The following is a 19,633-nucleotide window of genomic DNA, read 5'->3' on the forward strand; positions in this document are numbered from 1 at the left end:
GGGGGCTGAAATTGTATGGGGACAGGGTCCCTATGGTCTCCAGGGGAGCTCTCTCTCTAGCTGTGCTAGGTCCTGTCTGAACAGCAAGTCCAGGCTCCAGATGGTCCTCTCTCCAAAGCTGTCCCCATACTGAAACTACATCTTGTCATAAAACAAAATAGAAAGCACCATGAGTCTTCTTAATACTCTGCATTCTGGGTGAACTTGAGACACCTCTACCTCCTACAACCAGACTTCAGGGCCACCAGGCACAGTACAAAGCAAGGAGCACCCTCGAAGTGTGACTGGAACCCCACAGGAGCATCCAGCATGCTGGGGATGCTAAGCAGTTTCCTAACCTCCTCTGGTGGGGCCTCAGTGTCCCTTTCTAAGAGATGATGACAAGTCCCCTCCATCTCAGTCACCCCAGGGCAAACCCAAGGTGGGAGGAGATGAGGAGTGGAGCTAAGGACAAGGCTGTGCCTGTGCCAGAGAGATGGGCATCTCCTCACCCTGCCCTATCATTAGATAGGACAGGGGATTAGGCCCCAGGAGGCCCCATTGGCCCCTGAGGAGCCAACAGCAGGGTCTGAGTGCTTGGGTACTAGAAGTCACGTGGCCTGGGGTTGTTCACACTTCTGAAGGAGCCCCAGGAGTTGGCACGGGGGCAAAGGTGGCAGCCCCTCCTCCTAGAGCCAGATCAGTCAGTGCCCCTTCTTGCTGCTCCTGGTGTAAGCTCAGCCATAGCCCATCTCTTCCAGAATCAGCAGAGAAACTGAGACCCAGAGTGAAGGAAGCTGTTTCCCCCAAATGCCAGCACAGCACACCAAGTCTGGTATCACAGGATCTGACTCTGGATGGGAGTGCTCTGCTCTTCCCAGCACCTCTGCATGATCTTGCAGATGGGGAGGGACAGAAGAGACGGTCAGGGTCTCTGGCTCTGGTGGTGGCATGGGGCAGCTCTGGGACCTGCAGCCACTGCCCCTGAGAACAAGATGAGCAAGGACCAGGATGTCAGGGGGCATGGCAGCCAGTATCACCCCAAAATGTGGCTCTTTGGATTCGACAACACGTCAGTGAGATCGTGACCCAGGTGTAGCCCAGAGGAGTTCATCCTCCTGCCTCAGAGGCAGAACCTGCGGGCATATGACCCCAGCTGAGCCATCAGAGGTCAGTTCTGGGACTTTGGCAGTGCAAGTCATAGCTCGCAGTGTCGGCCTCCATGTGGGCACTGCCCGCCTGACAGTGAGACTGGCACAGAGGCAAGCAGAGCCCAGGGCAGAAGAGATTCCTGATGCTCGTGAAACCCAGAGCCAGGTACAGCTAGAATTTTCCAGATCTCTGAGCTAATATATCCCTTCGGTTGAAGCTGGTAGAGTCTTGTACCCACCGTGTTCATTTTGAAATCTCCCCATGCACGAGGCCCCACTCACTTCTCACGGGAGCGTGAGCAGGGTGAGGGTGAGGGTTACCATGCAGCAACCTCGCTCGATGGCATTAGAGCTGCTCGTCCGTGGGCAGCTCCTGGCGAGGGCTGCCACCCTCCAAGGAGCAGAGGCAAGGGATCCACAGGCTCAGGGGTGTAGAAGGGAGCAGGGTGCCCCTTCTACAGCACAGGGACAGTTACTCTGGTCTTGGTGGGCGAGGGTGCAGTGTCCTTGGCATTGGAAAATCAGAGCTCCTTCCTGGGCTCCCGGGAGACACGGCACTCCTCAGGACAGAGAATCAAGGAACAGCTGAGCCAATAGGCTCCCCTACAGGCTCAGATGGAGAGCCACAGGTCCCCAGACCCATCTCCCAGTGCCCTGCCCACAGTCCCACTAGGTTTGAGGTGGAGGGAAAGGTCATGCCCCTGAGGGCAGGGAAGAGGCAGCCCACCCAAAGTGAAGATCTCCCAGAGAAGAATCCCGAAGGACCACACGTCGCTCAGGGTGGTGTGGAGGCTGTTGAAGATGCTCTCTGGGGCCATCCACTTCAGAGGCAGGAAGGTCTGTGGGCAGGAGCAGCACTGAGTGCACAGGGGGGCCAGTGGCACTTCCCAGCCACTCGCACCTGGGCAGCAGGAGGAGGTCCAGCAGCTCCAGGGCCAGTGCCTCACTCCTCCTCCCAGCTCTGCTCCCCACAGCTCCAGGTCCATCCCATTCCTGCCAGACAGCAGGGAGCCTTCCTCCTCATCAGCTAGGGACCTGGCAGCTCCTATCCATGGGGAAAAGCCCCTGGGTTGAGAAGAGGGGTTGGGGAGCCAGAGACATGCCAAGCCTAGTTCTTCCTAGAACTTCCTAGATCTCCTCATGGCTGCCTTTGATCCCGGGGGTCCAGAGCCCCTCCACTGTGGGGTTCACAGGAAGCAGGAAGATGGGTGGGAGGCCGGGTGGTCACATTTTAAGCAAGCCCATCCCACTCCTGCCTGTGACCAATGACTTGTTTTACCCTGACACCTGGATTTCTTCCTCTGCCCATCACTCCTGGGACAACAGATTTGATCTGCACATCCCCTTCCTGCCCCTCCCTGGTCCCCCTGCAGCTGGTCCCTCAGCCCTGCTGTGAGGAGTGGACCTGGGTGTGTTTCCCTTTTCCCACTCTGGGCGTAGCTAGCTCCTAGTCCTGTAAATATGCACACAGCTGGTCAGGCAATGACCATATTAATGAGCAGGACAGGCCACTCAGAGTACTGTGCTGAGGTGCTAAGGGCTGCAGCCATGTTGGTCAGGAGGGAACCTGTTCCTGGGTCAGAGGCTCATGGCCACCATCCCCAGGGCCTGGTAAGTACTCACACTGCCTTTGGAGATGTAGTTTGAGTGCCACATGATGTCCCAAGCCAGGCCAAAGACACAGATCTTGACTAACTTGCCCTCACAGATGAGCACGTTCCTGGCTACTGGGTCTCCATGAACACCCTGGGTCAGAGGGGAGCAGACACCTTAGGAGGATTGTGGGAAGCCCTCCATGGTCAGGGTTTGGGGAAAACAGCCCCTGTCCAGTCTTCCTCCCCCCAGAGGGGAGGTAGTTATTTGATAGGACCAGGTCCTTGGAGGAATCTGGCTGTCTGGGTGACCCACTCGCCACAGCTCCAAACTGCCCCACCATGACCAACCTACATCTTAGAGGCCAGGAACTCCATGCTGTTGGCCAATTGGTAGTTGAACCCCCAAGATCTGTATAGCTAAGCACTGGGGACTCCTTGGTCAAAGTGGCCGGATAGGTCTCTCAGAAACTGGGTGAGATCACAGATCACCTCATGTACCCTGGTGGCCCACAGGACCCTGCCTTTTGGCTTGTGGGGCTGAATGTCCAAGTCATGTGGCTCCTGATTTTCTAGGTCTTGCCTGACAAGATGGTTGTTCCTGTCTAGCCTAAAACTCTCCTGCTTTACCAATGTCCTCAACAGCCAGAAAAAAAAAGTTTAGAATTGGTATGGTGGCACATGCCTGTAATCCCAGATATTCAGGAAGCTGAGGCAGGAGGATCATAAGTTCAAGGCCAGCCTCAGCAACTTAGCAAGACTCTCAACAACTTTGTGACACCCTGTCTCAAAAAACACAAAAAAAACCCCGAGAAAAACCTCCAAACCTGGGAATGTACCTCAGTGTAGCTCAGTGGTAGAGAGCCCCTTGGTTCAATCACAAAAATAAAAAATAAAAAATATACATATACATACACATGTACATGTATATGTATATGTATACGTATATTGCTTAGCCTTGCCTGGTTGAGTGTTTCTTAGGAACACTAGACCAGCCTGGGGCCAGTTCAGAGCTGATCTCTTTTTCTGCAGGTTCCAGGAGGCCAGGTGTGCCCCAGCCCCACCCCTAGCTCTTCCCGTCCTGGAGTTTTGTGTTCATGCCTCTGGATCCATTAATGGGGGTTCATATTGAGACCCCACTATATAGCAATTTGGGCAGGTGTCCAGCCTAAGTTTCCAGTTCTATGGAATGGGTGCAAGGCCATCTTCCTCTAGCATCGCTGCCTGGGTGAGCTTGTGAAGGGCTTGGAAAGAGCACATCACTGCAGGAGTGTAAGTGTGTGCAGGTGTGAGCACACTGTGCCACCCACCAGAGGGAACGTAGTTATCATAGGGGGCCATGTAACTGGAGGACTCAATGTCTGCATATGTGACGTCTCCTTTCATGTCCAGCATGGGCACGTAGTCCACTGATTCATCCTTGCTCATGTTCATGTAGCCACCGTCGCTCTCCCCAGTCAGGGACACATGGCTGGGCAAGAGGAACATAACAGGAAGGTCACAGGCCTTCTCCTTCCTTCCCCCTATCCTGCTCACTCTGGGGACCCAAGAGGCCTGTCACTGGTGGATTTCTTCTCTCGCTCATTCTCTCATTGTCCTTGAGTCTGTCACAACACAGTGACCACGGGTTCTGTCCTCTGACTCACCTGTATGGCCCTGAGCTGGCACTGGGGCTGCCATGATGACATAAGACCCAGTAAGTGTCCTCAAAGAGCTCTTAGGCAGGGGAGGTCACAGTGCCCAGGACAAGGTCACAAGAGGGGTGGGCACAGAGCTGCCTGTCTGGGGCCCTCCTGCACACCAGCCACGCCCCACAGGGGTCCGGCCATGACCCAGGGTGGGCAGCAAGGTGTGCCCTTGGTAACTCTGCCTGTGGCCTTGGTTCACCAGAGTTGCGGACTATACACAAGTGTGTCTGTGTGGGCAGCCTAAAGATGGGAAGGACATCTGTCAATGCTGGTAAGGACAGGAAAATGTCAATGTCTTAGACACTGGCACACAGGGGCAGATAGCAGGGGGCAGCAGATCCCACCACTATGCCCACCACTCCTGTCCTTCCCTGGTCTAGGGCGGGTTGACGAGAAACAGCCCCGGCTCCCACAGTCACTGTCCCCACCCCACAGCCCCAGCTCCCTGTCCTGCAGGAACAAGGTGCGAGGGGCTGTGCAGGTGCCCGCCTCCTCCTTCCTGGGCAGGGGCGGCCCCACGGGCAGGGCGTTGCTGTAGAGCTCTGCACTGGGCGGGCAGTGCTTGTCCGAGTGGTGCTGCAGGAAGCTGTGCTTGTTGCAGTGCAGGTAGTCCACCAGGTCGCCATAGCGGCAGTACTCGGTGATGATGTAGATGGGGCCTGGGGGAGGGCGTGTGGGCACAGGCCCAGGAGGCTCAGGCTTCCCATGAGGCCCGCGGGGCCAATACACAAGCTGAAGGTGGGAGAGGTCATGGGCCTGACTGCTGAGGGTCGGCCCCTTGTGAACCTGGGTCCTCCTCCTGCCTCCACTGCAGGTGACGTGGATTCCCTGGGCCTCCCCTTCCCCGTCTGTGAACCAGCACCCACCTCTAAGGGCTGTCACAAGGACAAGTGAGGGGATACCTCTGTCACATGGCAGGTAACAAGAGCACAACTGCTGTTTTCAAACTTAACCTTATTATGGAGCCCAGTATCCATAAAGCAGGCAAAGGAAACTGCTTATTATTATCAGTTTGCTGTTTTCATTCAAATTTAATGCATTTACCTAAAGTCAACTGGAGGAATGTGAAGATATTGACAAAAACAAAAGTTTTGAAAGAAGCGCAGGCACAGTGGACCATGACTGTAATTCCAGCTACTCTGGAGACTGAGGAAGGAGGATGACAAATTCAAGGCCAGTCTGGGCAACTCAGTGAAACCTTCAGCAGCTTAGCAAAAGTCTCAAAATAAAAAGGGCTGGGGATGAAGCTCAGTGGCTAAGGGCCCAAGGGTTCAATTTCCTGTACCAAAAAGAAAAAAAAAAAGTCATAACTTTTGAAATGAGTGATCCTTGCATATATAAACTGGCCTATTGATGCAACATACTTCTGTATTTTGATCTGATTGCACAATCCTGAGGAAAATCCCAAATGTCACAAAACAGCTACAAATGGTAATAATATTACTTTCTTCTTTTTTTGCAGTTCAACTTGCAATCAGAGCTTCAAATAAACACTCATGGAATGAGGCATTTTCTTCTGTGATCAGAAGGAAAGCAGATTCCAGTTTGCTCGTTGGTGGTCTCCAAAGGAGGTAGGGTGGGGGCAATAACATGACTCTTCTCAGTGTCAAATGATCTGTTATTTATTATAGTTTTCTAAACATATTGTGAAAATAGAAACAACCCAAGGACACTTTGATTTAGAATCTACCAGGACTGGAACCCTGAAGAGTCCTTTGGCCATGAAGATAGGATTCTGTGAGTTCCTAAGTGCCTCATCCATCTGGGCTGTGAAGGAGATTGTAGAAGGGCGTGGCCCCTCCCACTACGCTGTCCTGGTGTCCACAGATGAGGCAGAGTGGGTCAGTAGCATTTCACAGAACCCTGGACATGGCTTTCCTACCTCCTTAGGTGCAGGCCCCCAGCAGATTGACCCACCCAGGTGGGGCCTGAGGTGGCTCATGGTCTTCAACTCTGACATGAGTGCTTGAGTCTAACTGCTGCGGGCCATGGCTACAGGGAAAGGGCTCAGGTCAACTGGTCACTGAGGCGGCGGCTTCTTCTCCTCCTCCTCCTCCTCCTCCTCCTGCTCCTCCTCCTCCTCCTTCTTCTTCTTCATGGGGGCTACCCAGGCTCCTCCGCCCGCTTTGTGTTGCAAGATCACAGAACCTGGTACAGGGGGATATGCGTGCCCACAACCTGGGCAAGGAAAGAGGGAGGGAGCAGGAGGCCAGGCTCAGGACCTTCTCCTGGTGTGACCTCAGTCCTTGTGTCCAGCACATCAAAACCAGCTACTCTGGGAGAAACTGAATGTCCTGGGAGAGGGTAGACGGGAAGTGGAGCCCCGTATGAGAGAGAAGCAGGCAACCAGGACTCAAATTTCAGCATCTTGATGACCATATTCATGGTGGCCTATGAATGGGCCACCATGGGTACATCCTAGGATAAGATGATTCCAGTTCCTGGCCCACCAGGAACCTCTACTACCCATTTCCACAAAGGAATAGGGAAGAGCCACTCTCTTCGGTCAACCTACACATCTCTCAAATCCCTCTGGACTTCATGTGCTGCCCTGAAAAAAGCTCCTACACCCATAATGCTTCTCAAGCCTTCCTAGTGTCTCATCAAAGTCCTGCCTGCTCTCTGTCCCATCTTGACTTCCTAGGAGCCCTCCTCCCTCCCCATGGGAGCACAGCTCCATACCCCTTCAGCCTCCCTAATGAGATGAAGCACAGCTGACACTGGGCCTGTCCTCGGTGCTTCCTTTCTTGTCATAGAGGGTCCTAACTCAGAGTCTCAGGCTCACAGGATCAATGTTATACAGTGCCTCAGGTTCCTTCTGACCTCATTTTACAGAGGAGGAAACTGGGGGCCAGAAGGTAACATATCAACCCCAGGTCTCATAGTTAGTCATGGCTAGGCTGAGACCAAACCCATGATAGCCTTCCCTGCACATCTCCAATCTGGTGTACGATGAGACCTCCCAGGACTGACCAAGCACAAGATGGTCCCACACAGTTGAAAGGAGCAGACTTGGATGTCTGACGAATAAGTGGCAAGCCCCTAGTGGACAGCAAGCCAGAAAGACATAAGTGTCACGAGAGCGCTGCACCAGGGAGATAAGACACCATCTGGACCAGAATTGGAAACAAGTCAAGAAGAAGGGTATATAAATGCACCCCTCAGACAGCTCCTGGGCTCAGCCCAAATCTCCTGACGAATCCATGTCAGCCAGGTCCGCGAGCCCCACCAATCATCCGTCAACACTGCCGAGACTCTGCTGCTCTGACAGCTTCACCACCAGCAGAGCCTGCCTGTCCTTGATCTTCAGACCATCGGCCAGAGGAAAAGTTCCGAGACCACCCGTCGTCTTCTCACCAACTAAGATAGATCACATTCGGGGTTGTCGGAACCGACAAGGCAGAGAGGACTTTGTTTTTTTGTTTTTGTTTTTGTTTTTTTTTTGCGGTACTGGGGATCGAACGCAGGGCTTTGTGCTTACGAGGCAAGCACTCTACCAGCTGAGCTATCTCCCCAGCCCCAGAGAGGACTTTGGACCATTTGACTGAGGTGTGTTTATTTGCCATATGATTTGATTGATGTGTGATATTAGGAATATTAAGGTTTGAATTATCCCGAGTGTATCAAATAAAGCCAACTTGTTTGGAACCAAATTCTAGTCACTTGCCTCTCTGCCGCTCATGACAACAGTTCCCACATGGAATCACAGGGCAGCTGCATGGGTCCACATAGATGTGCTCACTGAGCTCACAGACTCTATGACCTCCCATAAAGTCTCACAGCATGTCTTCTGCAGGGCCAGGACAAGAAAAGAGTATCAGAGACTTTGGACTTAAAGTCACTAGGTACAGACTCATAGGACAAATGGGGCAGGAAACCCTGAGACTCAAGAGAGGCAGGGAAAAACTGAAGTCACACAGAAAGTCAAGGTCCTCATGGGCTAGGGAATAGGTACGCAGAGGCTCCGGTTGAAGGAGGGGATACAGAGGAACCATTAAGGCTGTGACAGGTTGAGAAGCACCTGGCAACCTGGGGCCTCGCTCAGCAAAACAACCTAGTGGCTTCTCTTGGAGCCCGTGCTGCTCCAGTGGAAATAGAGGAGCAGGAAACCCTGGACGTGGAACCTGCCCACATTAGGTCGTCCCTGAGGGATCTCACAGGATGGAACTTTTGAATGTTGAAATTGAGGATGCTGAAATCACAGGAATGAACTCAGAGTGATAGAATCCTGCAGGACAGTAATGCTAGTTTGGGAATCTTAACATTTTGGAATTACAGAGTGGTGAAATCTCAGGGATTAACATTGCAATTGTAGATTAGTTAAGAAGATCTGAATGCACTGTAGGAGTCTCCATGGGTGACGGGGAAAAGCAGGACCTGGGGTTGGAGGGCGCCAGGGCCAGGGGACCCAGGACAGTTTGGATCAGCCTGTGTCAGCCCAGACTGCTGGAGATGGAGGCAGCTCAGAGACCCTGAGTTAAGAATTTCCACCTGAGCTCCATGCTGGACCCCACCTGTGGTCAGATCCTGCAGCATGGGGTGGGGGCCCTGCAGACCAAGGGTACCAACACTACACACTAGGCCAGATGGGACTCACCTCCTTCCAGAGGTGATGATGAAGGAGATGATTCTGAGAACCACCAAGGCCAGGATGGCTGAGCTCACCCCCACCCTGAAGGGGAGGGCTGGGGACAGAGACCAGAGCAGGCCATGAGCAAGCAGGAAGTGGGTAGCTGCCCTCCCCTAATCCACTGCAGCCATCAGAATCCCTTCCTACCGATTCTACTGGACAGAAGCCCCCCACCACCTAAGATGTCAGACCCTCAGCCTCTTTCTCTGGGCCACACCTTCATCCTCTCTTATTAACCTCCATCCCCTCAGTCACCACACCCAGTTCAGATGCTTATGGCCTCCGAGTGACTTTGGTCCCACCAGGGTCAGTATTATCTTTCTGCCCCAGCTCTAGGCTGGGTACAAAGCCCTTCTCTGGCTTCCTGTGCTTTGCCTGGGTCTCCTATGGGACCATGAGCCTCTGAGGGCCATGCCCTTGTTGGGCTGTCACAGCTGGTCAGAACTCTTGAGTTCCATGCCTGACGAAGTAGCCCATGGACTCTGTGGCCTGCCACTTAGGTAGTCACATGCTGAACCATCACGGCCCATTAACCCAGACTAAACAAGGAGCCTGCTACCAGACTTCTGTTCAGTTCCAACCTGAGCCCAGCTAGGAGTGGACAGTGATGGCAGTCAATAGGGCTAACAGGGAACCTCAATCCCTGAGTCACCTCTAACCCAGGACCTCAGCCTCTTCCCTCCCCTCACCCCAGCCAGAACTTCATCACCCCTGCCTTCCCCACTGGATATGCGATTGTCCCTTGGGAAATTGGATCTTCCTCCTCTGTCCGGTTCCCGCCCTTCTCTGATCCCTAGGAAACCCTGTCCTGCCTCATGTCCTCCTCAGGGTCACAGACCCACACCACTGTCTGCTCCCTTCTCTCCAGCAGCCTCACACATCCAGGGCCTGGGGGAAAAGCCTGCATCCTCCTGGAGTCCTCTGAGTAAAGAGGAGCTGTCCCACAGCCATCTCAGTCCAGGACATGATGCATGGCGTCACCTCTGCAGGTGAACTTCTGCCTTCACTCAGAGCTGGTCTGCAGGTCAGGGAGTCCACACTGTCTGCCCAGGTGCCCACTTGCTCAGGGACATGTGTGCATGTGAAGTAAGGATGTCTTTAAAAACCCACTCACACTCACAGGGCAGGGGACAGAGACCAGAGTATACAACAGGCACGCACATGTACAAGGCCACTAAGCCTGCTCGAGTACACAAGTGTGCACCAAGCCTCATGTGGACCTCGGAGCCTGCTGGCTCTGGCTTCTGTCTACCCCAATAACACCACTGCCTTGCTCTTTTCCTCCCCACCTCAATCCCCAAATCCACACCCACCCCATGCTCCAGGCAGCTGGAATTCCTTTCCTTTCTTAGAACCCGCCCTGCCTCCAGGCTTTCCCACACCCTAGTCCCTCTGACTAGGACACTCTTGCTCACCAGGCTGACTGCCAGTCATCTTTCAGCTTTGACCTGCAGGACTTTTTCCCCAGCACTTTTCCCCAGTCCCACATCTGGCCCCTTCCCGCTCCAGGCTTTTGATCAAAGTGTTGATCCCAAGTAAGACTGCTTACTCCCACCCCCATCCCATTTGAACTACAGGCACTAGGATGACAGTCAAGGCTGGCCCATTGGCTGTTCTTATGTGTAAGATTTGTGCATGGATGTGTCCCTTCTAGATATCTGCGCTCACAGCAGGCACATGTGTTCAGGTATGTGTTCACACGGGTTCACACATTTTTCCAGAGGATGTGCTGCAATGACATGCTTACAGACATGCACTATGACCCATGACACATATGCCCAGGAATTACACATGTGTTATTTGTACACATGCATGGGGGTTTATACACAGCCTGAGATGGGGGGCATGCTTATGTACATGACTTATAAACATATATTCTGCGGGCTTACACATTCAAATAAGCATCATGCATGCCTGAGTACATGCTTACAGACATTTACTCTGGCTTTATTTGTGTGTCTGGGGATTAGGCATTCTTCAGCACAAAGTTTAGAACTCTACACACAGAGTTTGCAACTGTGTCCTGGGATCAGGGCTGCTCATGGTCAGGGCTCCATATCCAATTTACATTCTCTCTGTAGAAGCAGACAGCGCTACTCAAACCATGGTTTCTGCACTTGTGTTTGTACACGTGCATCCACCATGTACTGGGTAAGGTGCAGAGGAACACGCTCGGATGGATTTCACAATGCTCCTGTGTACCTATGGATATGCTAACCTGGCCCACTGTGGGGCCACAGGATCAGTCCCCATATATGGCAGGGTCAAGGTGGGGGTGAGCTGGGGAGACTCACAATGTGGCACCACGGTAACCTCCTGCACATCCTGGCCCAGCGGGTTGCACAGTGGTTGATTCACATGGCCCAGGCACAGCTTTCTCACCATCTTGGACTCCTGCCCCTCCACCCAGTACATCATATTAGTCTCCAGTTGGCTTTCTTCCTTGGAAGTGATCCCCAGCGGTGTGGGTGGCAGCTCGTGTGGACACCTGTCAAAAGAGTAGGGATCAGCTTGTAGTCTCATCCTTCTGCAGAGGAGGAAAATGAGGTCAAAGGCAGACAGTGACTTGCATGGTGGCAGCAGAAACAACCATGTCCTGTTCCTGTGACCAGTTTCCTGTTCCTCAAGGGGTTCCTCCTGTGATTCCCTAGATTGATCAGCAGGTGGCGCACTCATTACAGAACCCAGAATTCCAGATCGCAAACTCCTGATTTTGATCACCAAGGTCACCACGCAGTCTGTTGAGGTAGGTTAGATCCTCAATTCAACCCTGCCTCTACCCACTACACTACAACCAGCCCTAGTCAAAAACAAAACATCTACTGGAAAGGAGGGTGAGGCCTTTCTGGGCACAGAGCCTACACTGTGCTGGACAGAGGACAGCACAGTGGTCAAGGTAAGGAAAGGGAAATTTAGGTCATGCAGAGCATCTCCAAGGAGGTGATGGAATGGTCTTCTAGGATGTGGCTCTAGTCTGGAGCAATGTGCCAGAGGAAAGAGAGGACGAGGTAACTTCCACTGGGTCCTTCTGCCTGCTCTGGTGCCCTAGGAAAGTAAGGTCCAGGATCTGCTCACCTTTGGAGGTCTCTGCAGGTATAAAAGGTGACATTTTGCTGGGGCATGCCCTGGTGGAGACAGTGGAACATCTGCTCCCTTTTGGTAGGTGAATCTCGTTCAGCTCCAGCACAGGGACAGGGACAGGGACTGCATCAGGGAAGGTCCAGAATCAGGAGGAAGAAGGGGAGGTGAAAATAGACCCTCAACAGGAGAAGCCCTCAGGGAGACTGGCCCAGAGCCTCCCTCAGGGGAGGGCTGCAGACCTCAGGTGAACACAGATACCAGGAATACTTGGAAAGCTGATGGATTTCCCCTGGGCTACTTCAAAGGGAACGTATCAGTAGGGTGCTAGTCTGTCCTTAACACCTCTCAGACTTCCTAACCTTCCCTCTTAACAAAGAGAGCTCAGAGCCCTGGGCAGCCCAATTCATGAATCTGAAATTGGATAGCATTTGTCTTGTCTCCCTGGAGTTGATTTTAGTTGTGACTTTATATTTACAATACGTGATGCTGATTTTCTATTTACAATGGAGAGGTTCAATTTTGTCTTAATTGACAAAACATGAAGTCCTCACTGCCAGGGACCCATCTCTCAGCAGCAGTCCTTGATTTAGAAAGCACCCAGGAGGGACAATGGGTGATTGAAAAAGACAAACAGACACATATATAGAGAGAAAGAGTTGAGGATAGGTGGGACATCACCCTCTTATGGAGGATGAGTGACTCAGAGGTAGAACAATACGTTTATTATATAGGTTTCATCAAAAGATAATTTGTGGGGGAAGTTTGAGCAAAGCAGGCGATCTGAAGGATGCGGGATTGGCGAGACATTAGGGATATCCGTTTTGCTAAGAATTCTCTGTCCCCGGGAGTGGTGTCTGAGCTCAAGGACCTGAATGATACAGCTTTGCTCCTTTGCAGGGAGCTTTCTAGTGCCAGGCATCACCATAGCCACTTGGCAGGAAGTTCCCAGAGGAACACAGCATCAACGAAGTCAGAGCACCAAGATTCAGATCACTGCTCTCCACACATTACTATGACACTCCTAAGCTCAATCCCTGCAATGGCTTTTTGTTTAAGTCTCAGTAGAAGCCAAAGTTGTACCAGACCCTAAAGCACCTGCACTTCTGCCCTCTCACTGCCCCTACCCCATCTCTGCTCTGACCTCATCCCCTGACACTCCTCTTCTCTCCCTCTTCTGGACTTTCTGCCATTGTTATGGCCTTTGCCCAACCAGGGGTGCTGTCTCCCCAATTATCCTCATTTTCTTCACATATTCACTTCCTCAATCCAACCAAAGAAAACAAGGTCAACCCTGATCACTATATTTAAAAGTGTGCCTCACCAGCCCCTCTGCCCAGCACTCTGAATCTTCTCTATCCTGCATTTTTAATTCCTTCCCATATTGACTATTATTTTCTGAGGTTTAAATCCCTACTGTTAAATATATGTCTCTTCCCAAAGAAAAGACTTTAAGAACTTCAGAGTAGCATATTGTAGTTGCTCATTAAATATCTACTGAATTAGTACTACCATATAAATGGACTGAGAAAGAAAATTTTTGCCATTGGGACATGAACGCCCAAGGTTTTTAAAACACCACTCTAGCCTGATGGCCTCCCTTTACAGCTGGGAAAACTGAGGCCCAGAGAAGGGACATGCCAGGTCAATGGCCAAGAAACCAGCCTCCTGGGTTCCAGATCCTTCTTCAGGTCTTCTGGTGGGTGGGAGGACAGTGCAGGAAGAGGGAATGGGGGCAGGGAAGTAGAAGGGAAGAGGGGACAGAGGCGATGATCAGCATTGACCTGCAGCTTGAGGGAGAGCCTCGGCATCCTCATGGAAGGCCCGCATGGTATAGTAGCCAGCCTCTGCCACCTTCACCCACACCAGTTCTGATACATACCTAGGAAATGGGACAAGCCAGGAAACCCAGCTGTCAGAGCTGGAAGAACTCCCCCACCTCCCACCTTCTTATACAGACAGGAAAAACAAGTTACAGGGAAGAGAAGGGGCTTGCCAAGGTCCCACAGTGTCAGCAGCAGAGCCAGGACTCCAACCTAGTCTCCTGAGTCCCCACTGATAAGCAGTTACACTAAGCCAAGAAGGAAGGATTGGAAGGGACTGGAAGTGGGAGAGGTATAATTCATTCCCCCTCCACAGAAGGGGCCTAACATGTTTTATCCTCATTTATCACTTCTCTGTCAGAATGCTAATCTCCAGGCTTGGGGACATCACAGGTGGCAGTGAGTGGCCCTCCTGGCACTCTCTTCTCAGGAATCCTGCTTTTATCTTCTGGCTGCCACCTGCCGGCTCCACACATCACTAAGAGAATATTTGAAGGATCCTCTGACCAGTGTCTGTTTCCTCCACTGACTCAGAAACCCTGGGCACACTGAAATTCTGCTCAGGTCTCTGCAGTATCCCTGTGCCTGGCACTGATCCTGGCATATAGTAGACTCTCAGGAAATGTGGACCTAGGTTTTTTGGGTGTCTGTTGGCCGGTTGGTAACCAAACAAAGCTTAAAAAAATGGAGTGAGTAGCAGCTGTTCACCAGGTCTAGGACATATTGTGCATGATAGGGCGACCTCACTGGCACTGTGCGGTGGGTAAGATTAGAATACCACTGGTAATGTCCGGCTCCTGTGCAGTTCAGCAATTTGTATAGTGCCCAACACTCCCAGAAGCTGCACACAGCCACTGCCTGCAAGGCACAGCTGTTGGGGACAGGCCCTGGGCCACTGTTACTCATTTCAAGAAAAAAAAAAAAACCCATAGTCCAATATAGATAGGTGGCTATAGATGCAAAATTTCCAACAAAATATTATCAAACCAAATTCAAGGGCATATTAAAGGATTACTCAGAGTATGTACCATGACCAACTGGAATTTATGCCAGAATGCAAAGGCAGTAAGCCCATGAAAACAATGTAATATATCATATAGGTAGAGTGAAAACTAGTGCATGATCATCTCAATTGATAGAGAAAACCTTTGACAAAAGGGAACGTGCCTTGTGATTAAAATATATATTTATATGCATATATGTACACATATACCTGACAAATTAGTAATGAGATGGAACACTCTCAACATGACTAGAGGCACCTTTGAAAAAGTACCCCTAACTCATCAGTTAAAGACTGAAATCTTTCCCCCTTAGATGGTGGAGGCCAACTCTCACCACTTTTATTCAATATTGAATTGGAAGATCTAGCTAGAGCAATTAAGAAGAAAAAGAAATAAAAATGAAGACGTAAAATGATCTCAATTCACAGAGGACACGATCTGATGTATAAAGGATCCATAAAACTAAACTATCACAGCTAAGAAATGAATACAGCAAGGTTGCAGAATACAATATCAACACTGAAACTCAATTGTTAGTCTACATACTAGCAATAATTCAAAAAGAAAGTTTTAAATTCCCTTTTTCTTCCACATTTTTGATTGATGTATTGTAGTCATATATAATGATGGGATCTGTTGTTACACATTTCTGCAGGCACACAATATAATGACATAATTTGTCCAGTATCACCCCAGCACTTCCCCCCTGCCACCCCTCGGTCTCTTTCCTCTACTATCTCCCTTTGATTTTCATGAGATCTGCCCTCATCTTTATTTTCCTTTTTCCTCTCTAGTTTCTGCATAAAAGAGAAAACATGACCCTTGACCTTCTAGGTTTAACTTATTTCACTTAATGTTGTGGTCTCTAGTTCCATCCATTTTCCTGCAAACGACATAATTTCATTTTTCTTTGTGGCTGAATAAAACTCCATTATATATTCTCTACTTTGCTGTAGCAATGGATGTCCAAGGTGAGATCTGAGGGCCCAACCTTAGCCATATCTACTTGGATTTTTTGTTCTTCTATTCTTTCAATTAAAGTCTAGTTGAAAATTGAGTGTTGATAATTTGTGTGTGGAGCAAGGTGCAATATTTTCTGATTGAACTCAGTTTAGTAGAAGAGTCTCTACTCTGTGAACTTGTAGTATCCCTGTAGTTTCCCAGCACCTTACAGAATAGGGCAAACAAACAATTGCTACAGTCAATGCAAACAAGATACAGCTTTAAAATAAATACCTGGTTCCTATTAGGACATCTACAAGGTTAACTGGCATACACACACAAAAGTCACAGAAATGCTGGGATCAGCAATTGTAAACAGCAAAAACAATAAGTAGCCATAAACTAGATCTGACATTAAACCAAAAAATAGCTGTCAACTATTTCATCCACATAAGTAATAATTGCAACAGCATTAGTGGTGGGGCAGAAATTACATAATGGATATGGAGAATAAAAATTCCCTAAGTAATGAGGCCTGCGAAAAAGAAAAGGGAGTAAAACGAAGGCCCTGCATTGACAGCTTTCATCTCCCAAGACGACTGTTTTCCAGATGCTGGCTGCAGGCAAAGGGGATGTTCATCATCCTGAAAAGAGAACAGTCTCTAGGAGGCAACATCTCCTCCAAAGCAAAATCCTTTATGGCACTGTCCACAGACCTTGACCGAAAGGCTCACATTCCTAACTAAGCTAAACTGACACGTGTTCACTAGACCACCCCTCAAAATAACCTGTATGAACCCCGTCCTTTTCTTTGTTCAGTGGCTCATTTTCCACCAGGAGAGTGGGTCCACGGGCACCATTTCATCCCCCTGAATAAAGAGCTGAGATGATGTATGAGGTTTGCATCCTGCCTAGTCTTTTTGTACTAACATTACTTAAAAATCTGTTCTAAAAAATGATAAATTACAATTAATTAAGAGAAAAGGAAATGTGATAGGAAGGTAGAAAGGTTTATAATTTCAAAAAGTTAAAAGAGAGAATACAGCAAAGATGTAAGAGTTGATGGTTATGAGAAAGGAGGAAAAATAGGGCAAATAATGTAAAGATAGGGGGAACAATAGAATTTAGCTGTTACCAAATGGAGAGAAGACATAAACAGGAGCAATGACACAATACAAAACAAAACCAAAATATACAAACTCCATACCCTAAACCTCAAAAGTCAAGGCATGGAAAAATAACTACATTTAAAAAGAAGAAGGAGGAGGAGGAGGAGGAGGAAGGAGAGGGGGAGGGGAAGGGATACATATATGTATATGTGTCCATAAACCAATAAACACAGTAAAACACACACACACACACACAAAGAAAAAAATATTCCTAATGAGGAAATGAAGGAATCATTTCCAATAGGTGGTCAAAATAGTCGACTAGAATGAATGGTCGCTGTCGATGCCTGAGTATCTTTCTTGGTGTTTCTTCTTGAGCTATGAACTGAGAAAACAGCAAGGACGAGGGGTAGTTAAACCTTTCCTCTTTTAATGTTGCTGTAGGGGCTTCCAGTCAGAGTGGCCCAGGACAAAAGCTGTTTGGAGTAATTCTCAGCTTCTCTTCTTAGCTTGGTCCACACAGAGCCAATCTATGCAGTTCCAGCAAGTAGTGCTTAGGTCTAATGAGGCCTCGGGGGCTTTGCCATGTGGGATGTGCTCTGGAGAGATGAGATTAACTCACTCTTAGAGCCTCCTAGCTGCTGATCGCTGTCAAGAGTCTGGATCTCAGAAGCCTCCCAAGAATTCTACTCATGGGGCAGGGAAGCCAAGCCTCCACACACTACTGCCATGAACACGGCCTTCCCAGTCTTAGGTCCTGAGCATATTCGCACCTACCTGGTCAGAATCCTGTTATGGTTTACATGTGGTGTCCCCCAGAAGTTCACATTTAAGATTATGCACAGTTCAGGGGAAATGATTGGGTTGTGAGAGTCTTAACCCAATCAGTGATTACATCCTGAGAGGGAGTAACTGAGTGGGAACTGAGGGCTGGCAGGACGCAGCTGGAGGAGGTGGGACATTGGGGGCATGGCTTTGGGATATCTATTTTGTATCTGGAGAGTGGAGTTCTCTCTCTCTGCTTGCTGATCACCACCTGAGCTCCTTCCCTCTGCCACACTGTTCTTCCATGATATTCTGCCTCACCTTGAGCCCTAAGGATGGAGCCAGCCTCCTATGGACTAAGAGCTCTGAAACCCTGAGCCTTCAAGTTAACTTTTCCTCCTCTACAGTGGTGCTGGTCAGATCATTTAGTCACAGCAACAAAAAGCCAACTAAAACAATTCCCTACCAACTTCACTTGGTCACGTGATTCAGCAGGCTCAAAGGAGAAGTTGGGCTCCCCTTCACTTCTACAACTGGAGTCCCCTGGGGTGCAGTCTTCCCTGTGCCTGTTTCATTCACCTTCTGCTAGGCCACAGGTAGGAGCTTGTCTGGACCCTGTGTCCTTTGATCTCCAGGTTCCAGCAGCAGCCGTAACTCTGGCTCCCTCAAGGGGGCTCCCTTTCAGTTCTCCACTGCCAGTTGAGAGACAGAGAGCAAATTTCAAGCACAGTGCACAGAGCAGCCTCTGAGTTCAAGCTGCTCCCCTCATTGCATTTTTTCTGTACTGAATCTGTCTGTTGTCTGTTTCTCTCTTGGTTCGCCTGCCCTCCCTCTGTGTTGAGGCAGTCCCACTACAGCTGCCTCTGCCACAACTACCTTGGCTCCATGTAGTCTTTCTTCTTTGATCATTGTACCCAAATTTCTGAGTCTCTACGACACTCTGACTATCCAGTTTTGAATTTTAGGAAAATTCTCCTTCATTCAACTTATTGACCAACTGTAATCCTGCTGCTTGAATCATGAATATTAGAGCGAATAGCAATGCAGATGTCCTCTAATCTGCCATATTGACTCCTCCCTGAAAAGGAAATTAAGAAAATAGCTTTTATGGGTAATAACATCAATAAGAATAAAATTCTTCGAATAAATTTAATCAAGGGTGTGTAAGACCTATACAGTGAAAAATCACAAAACATTATTGAAAGAAATTAAGATCTTAATTCATGAAGTCATTTTGTTCTCATGTACTGGAAGATTTAATACTATTAAGATGGCAATACTCCCAAAGTGACCTACAGATTCAATGCAATCCATATCAAACTCCCACTGGTCATTTTTTGGTGAAATGGAAAAGCTGAGATTCAAATTCATATGGAATTTCAAGGGCTGCTGAATAATCAAAACAATCTTGAAAAAGAAGAACAAAATCAAAAGAGCCACACTTCCCAATTTCAAAAGTTACTACAAAACCACAGAAAATAAAATTGCAGGGGCTGGGGGTGTAGCTCAGTGGTAAAACACTTGCCTAGCACGTGTGAGGCACTGGGTTCAATCCTCAGCACCACATAAAAATAAATAAGTAAAATAAAGGCATTGCATCTGTCTACAACTAAAATTTTTTCTAAAAAAACTGCACAGTAATGATATAAAATTAAATATATATAGCAATGGAATAAAAATGAGAGTCAAAAAGTAAACACACACAACTATAATCAATTGATTCCTGACAAGGGTGGTGAGATCGTTTAATGATAAAAGAATGTTTGCTTCAATAAATGGTATTAAATACACTGGGTATCTAAATGCAAATGAATGAAGTTGGACCCTTAATTTGTACCACATACAAAAATTAACACTCAAAATCAATCAAAA

The 19,633-nt window shown here is 49.2% G+C and overlaps 2 protein-coding genes and 2 long non-coding RNA genes across 9 annotated transcripts in view; 1 reads left to right on the forward strand and 3 right to left on the reverse strand.

Annotated features, from left to right (window-relative positions):
* The window catches only part of LOC306664098, a 114,589-nt gene that overhangs the window by 63,889 nt on the left and 31,067 nt on the right, over positions 1-19,633 (reverse strand). The window lies entirely within an intron of this gene.
* The window catches only part of LOC306663430 (platelet-derived growth factor receptor beta-like), a gene marked incomplete at its 3' end in the record, with an annotated part of 90,171 nt that overhangs the window by 45,709 nt on the left and 24,829 nt on the right, over positions 1-19,633 (forward strand). The gene's annotated exons all lie outside the window — the stretch shown is intronic.
* LOC306664088 (platelet-derived growth factor receptor beta-like) overlaps positions 1-19,633 on the reverse strand; it is a 56,792-nt gene that overhangs the window by 34,052 nt on the left and 3,107 nt on the right. Inside the window, exon 2 of one of the 6 annotated variants that reach the window (XM_079144797.1) lies at positions 11,335-11,528. The exons of the other annotated variants lie outside the window; for them this stretch is intronic. Within the exon in view, the coding sequence (XP_079000923.1) occupies positions 11,335-11,458 (124 nt within the window). The 5' untranslated portion in view covers positions 11,459-11,528. The remainder of the gene's footprint in view (positions 1-11,334; positions 11,529-19,633) is intronic. 6 annotated transcript variants of the gene reach the window in all.
* On the reverse strand, positions 829-4,155 carry LOC306664099. Its single transcript, XR_013764642.1, has 4 exons — positions 4,033-4,155; positions 2,754-2,876; positions 1,366-1,969; positions 829-963 (listed from the first exon to the last, which is right to left on the reverse strand). It is a non-coding gene; the product is annotated as an uncharacterized lncRNA (long non-coding RNA).

Source organism: Sciurus vulgaris (assembly GCF_902686455.1).
Source record: "Sciurus vulgaris genome assembly, chromosome: 6".
Classification (NCBI taxonomy): Eukaryota; Metazoa; Chordata; class Mammalia; order Rodentia; family Sciuridae; genus Sciurus; species Sciurus vulgaris.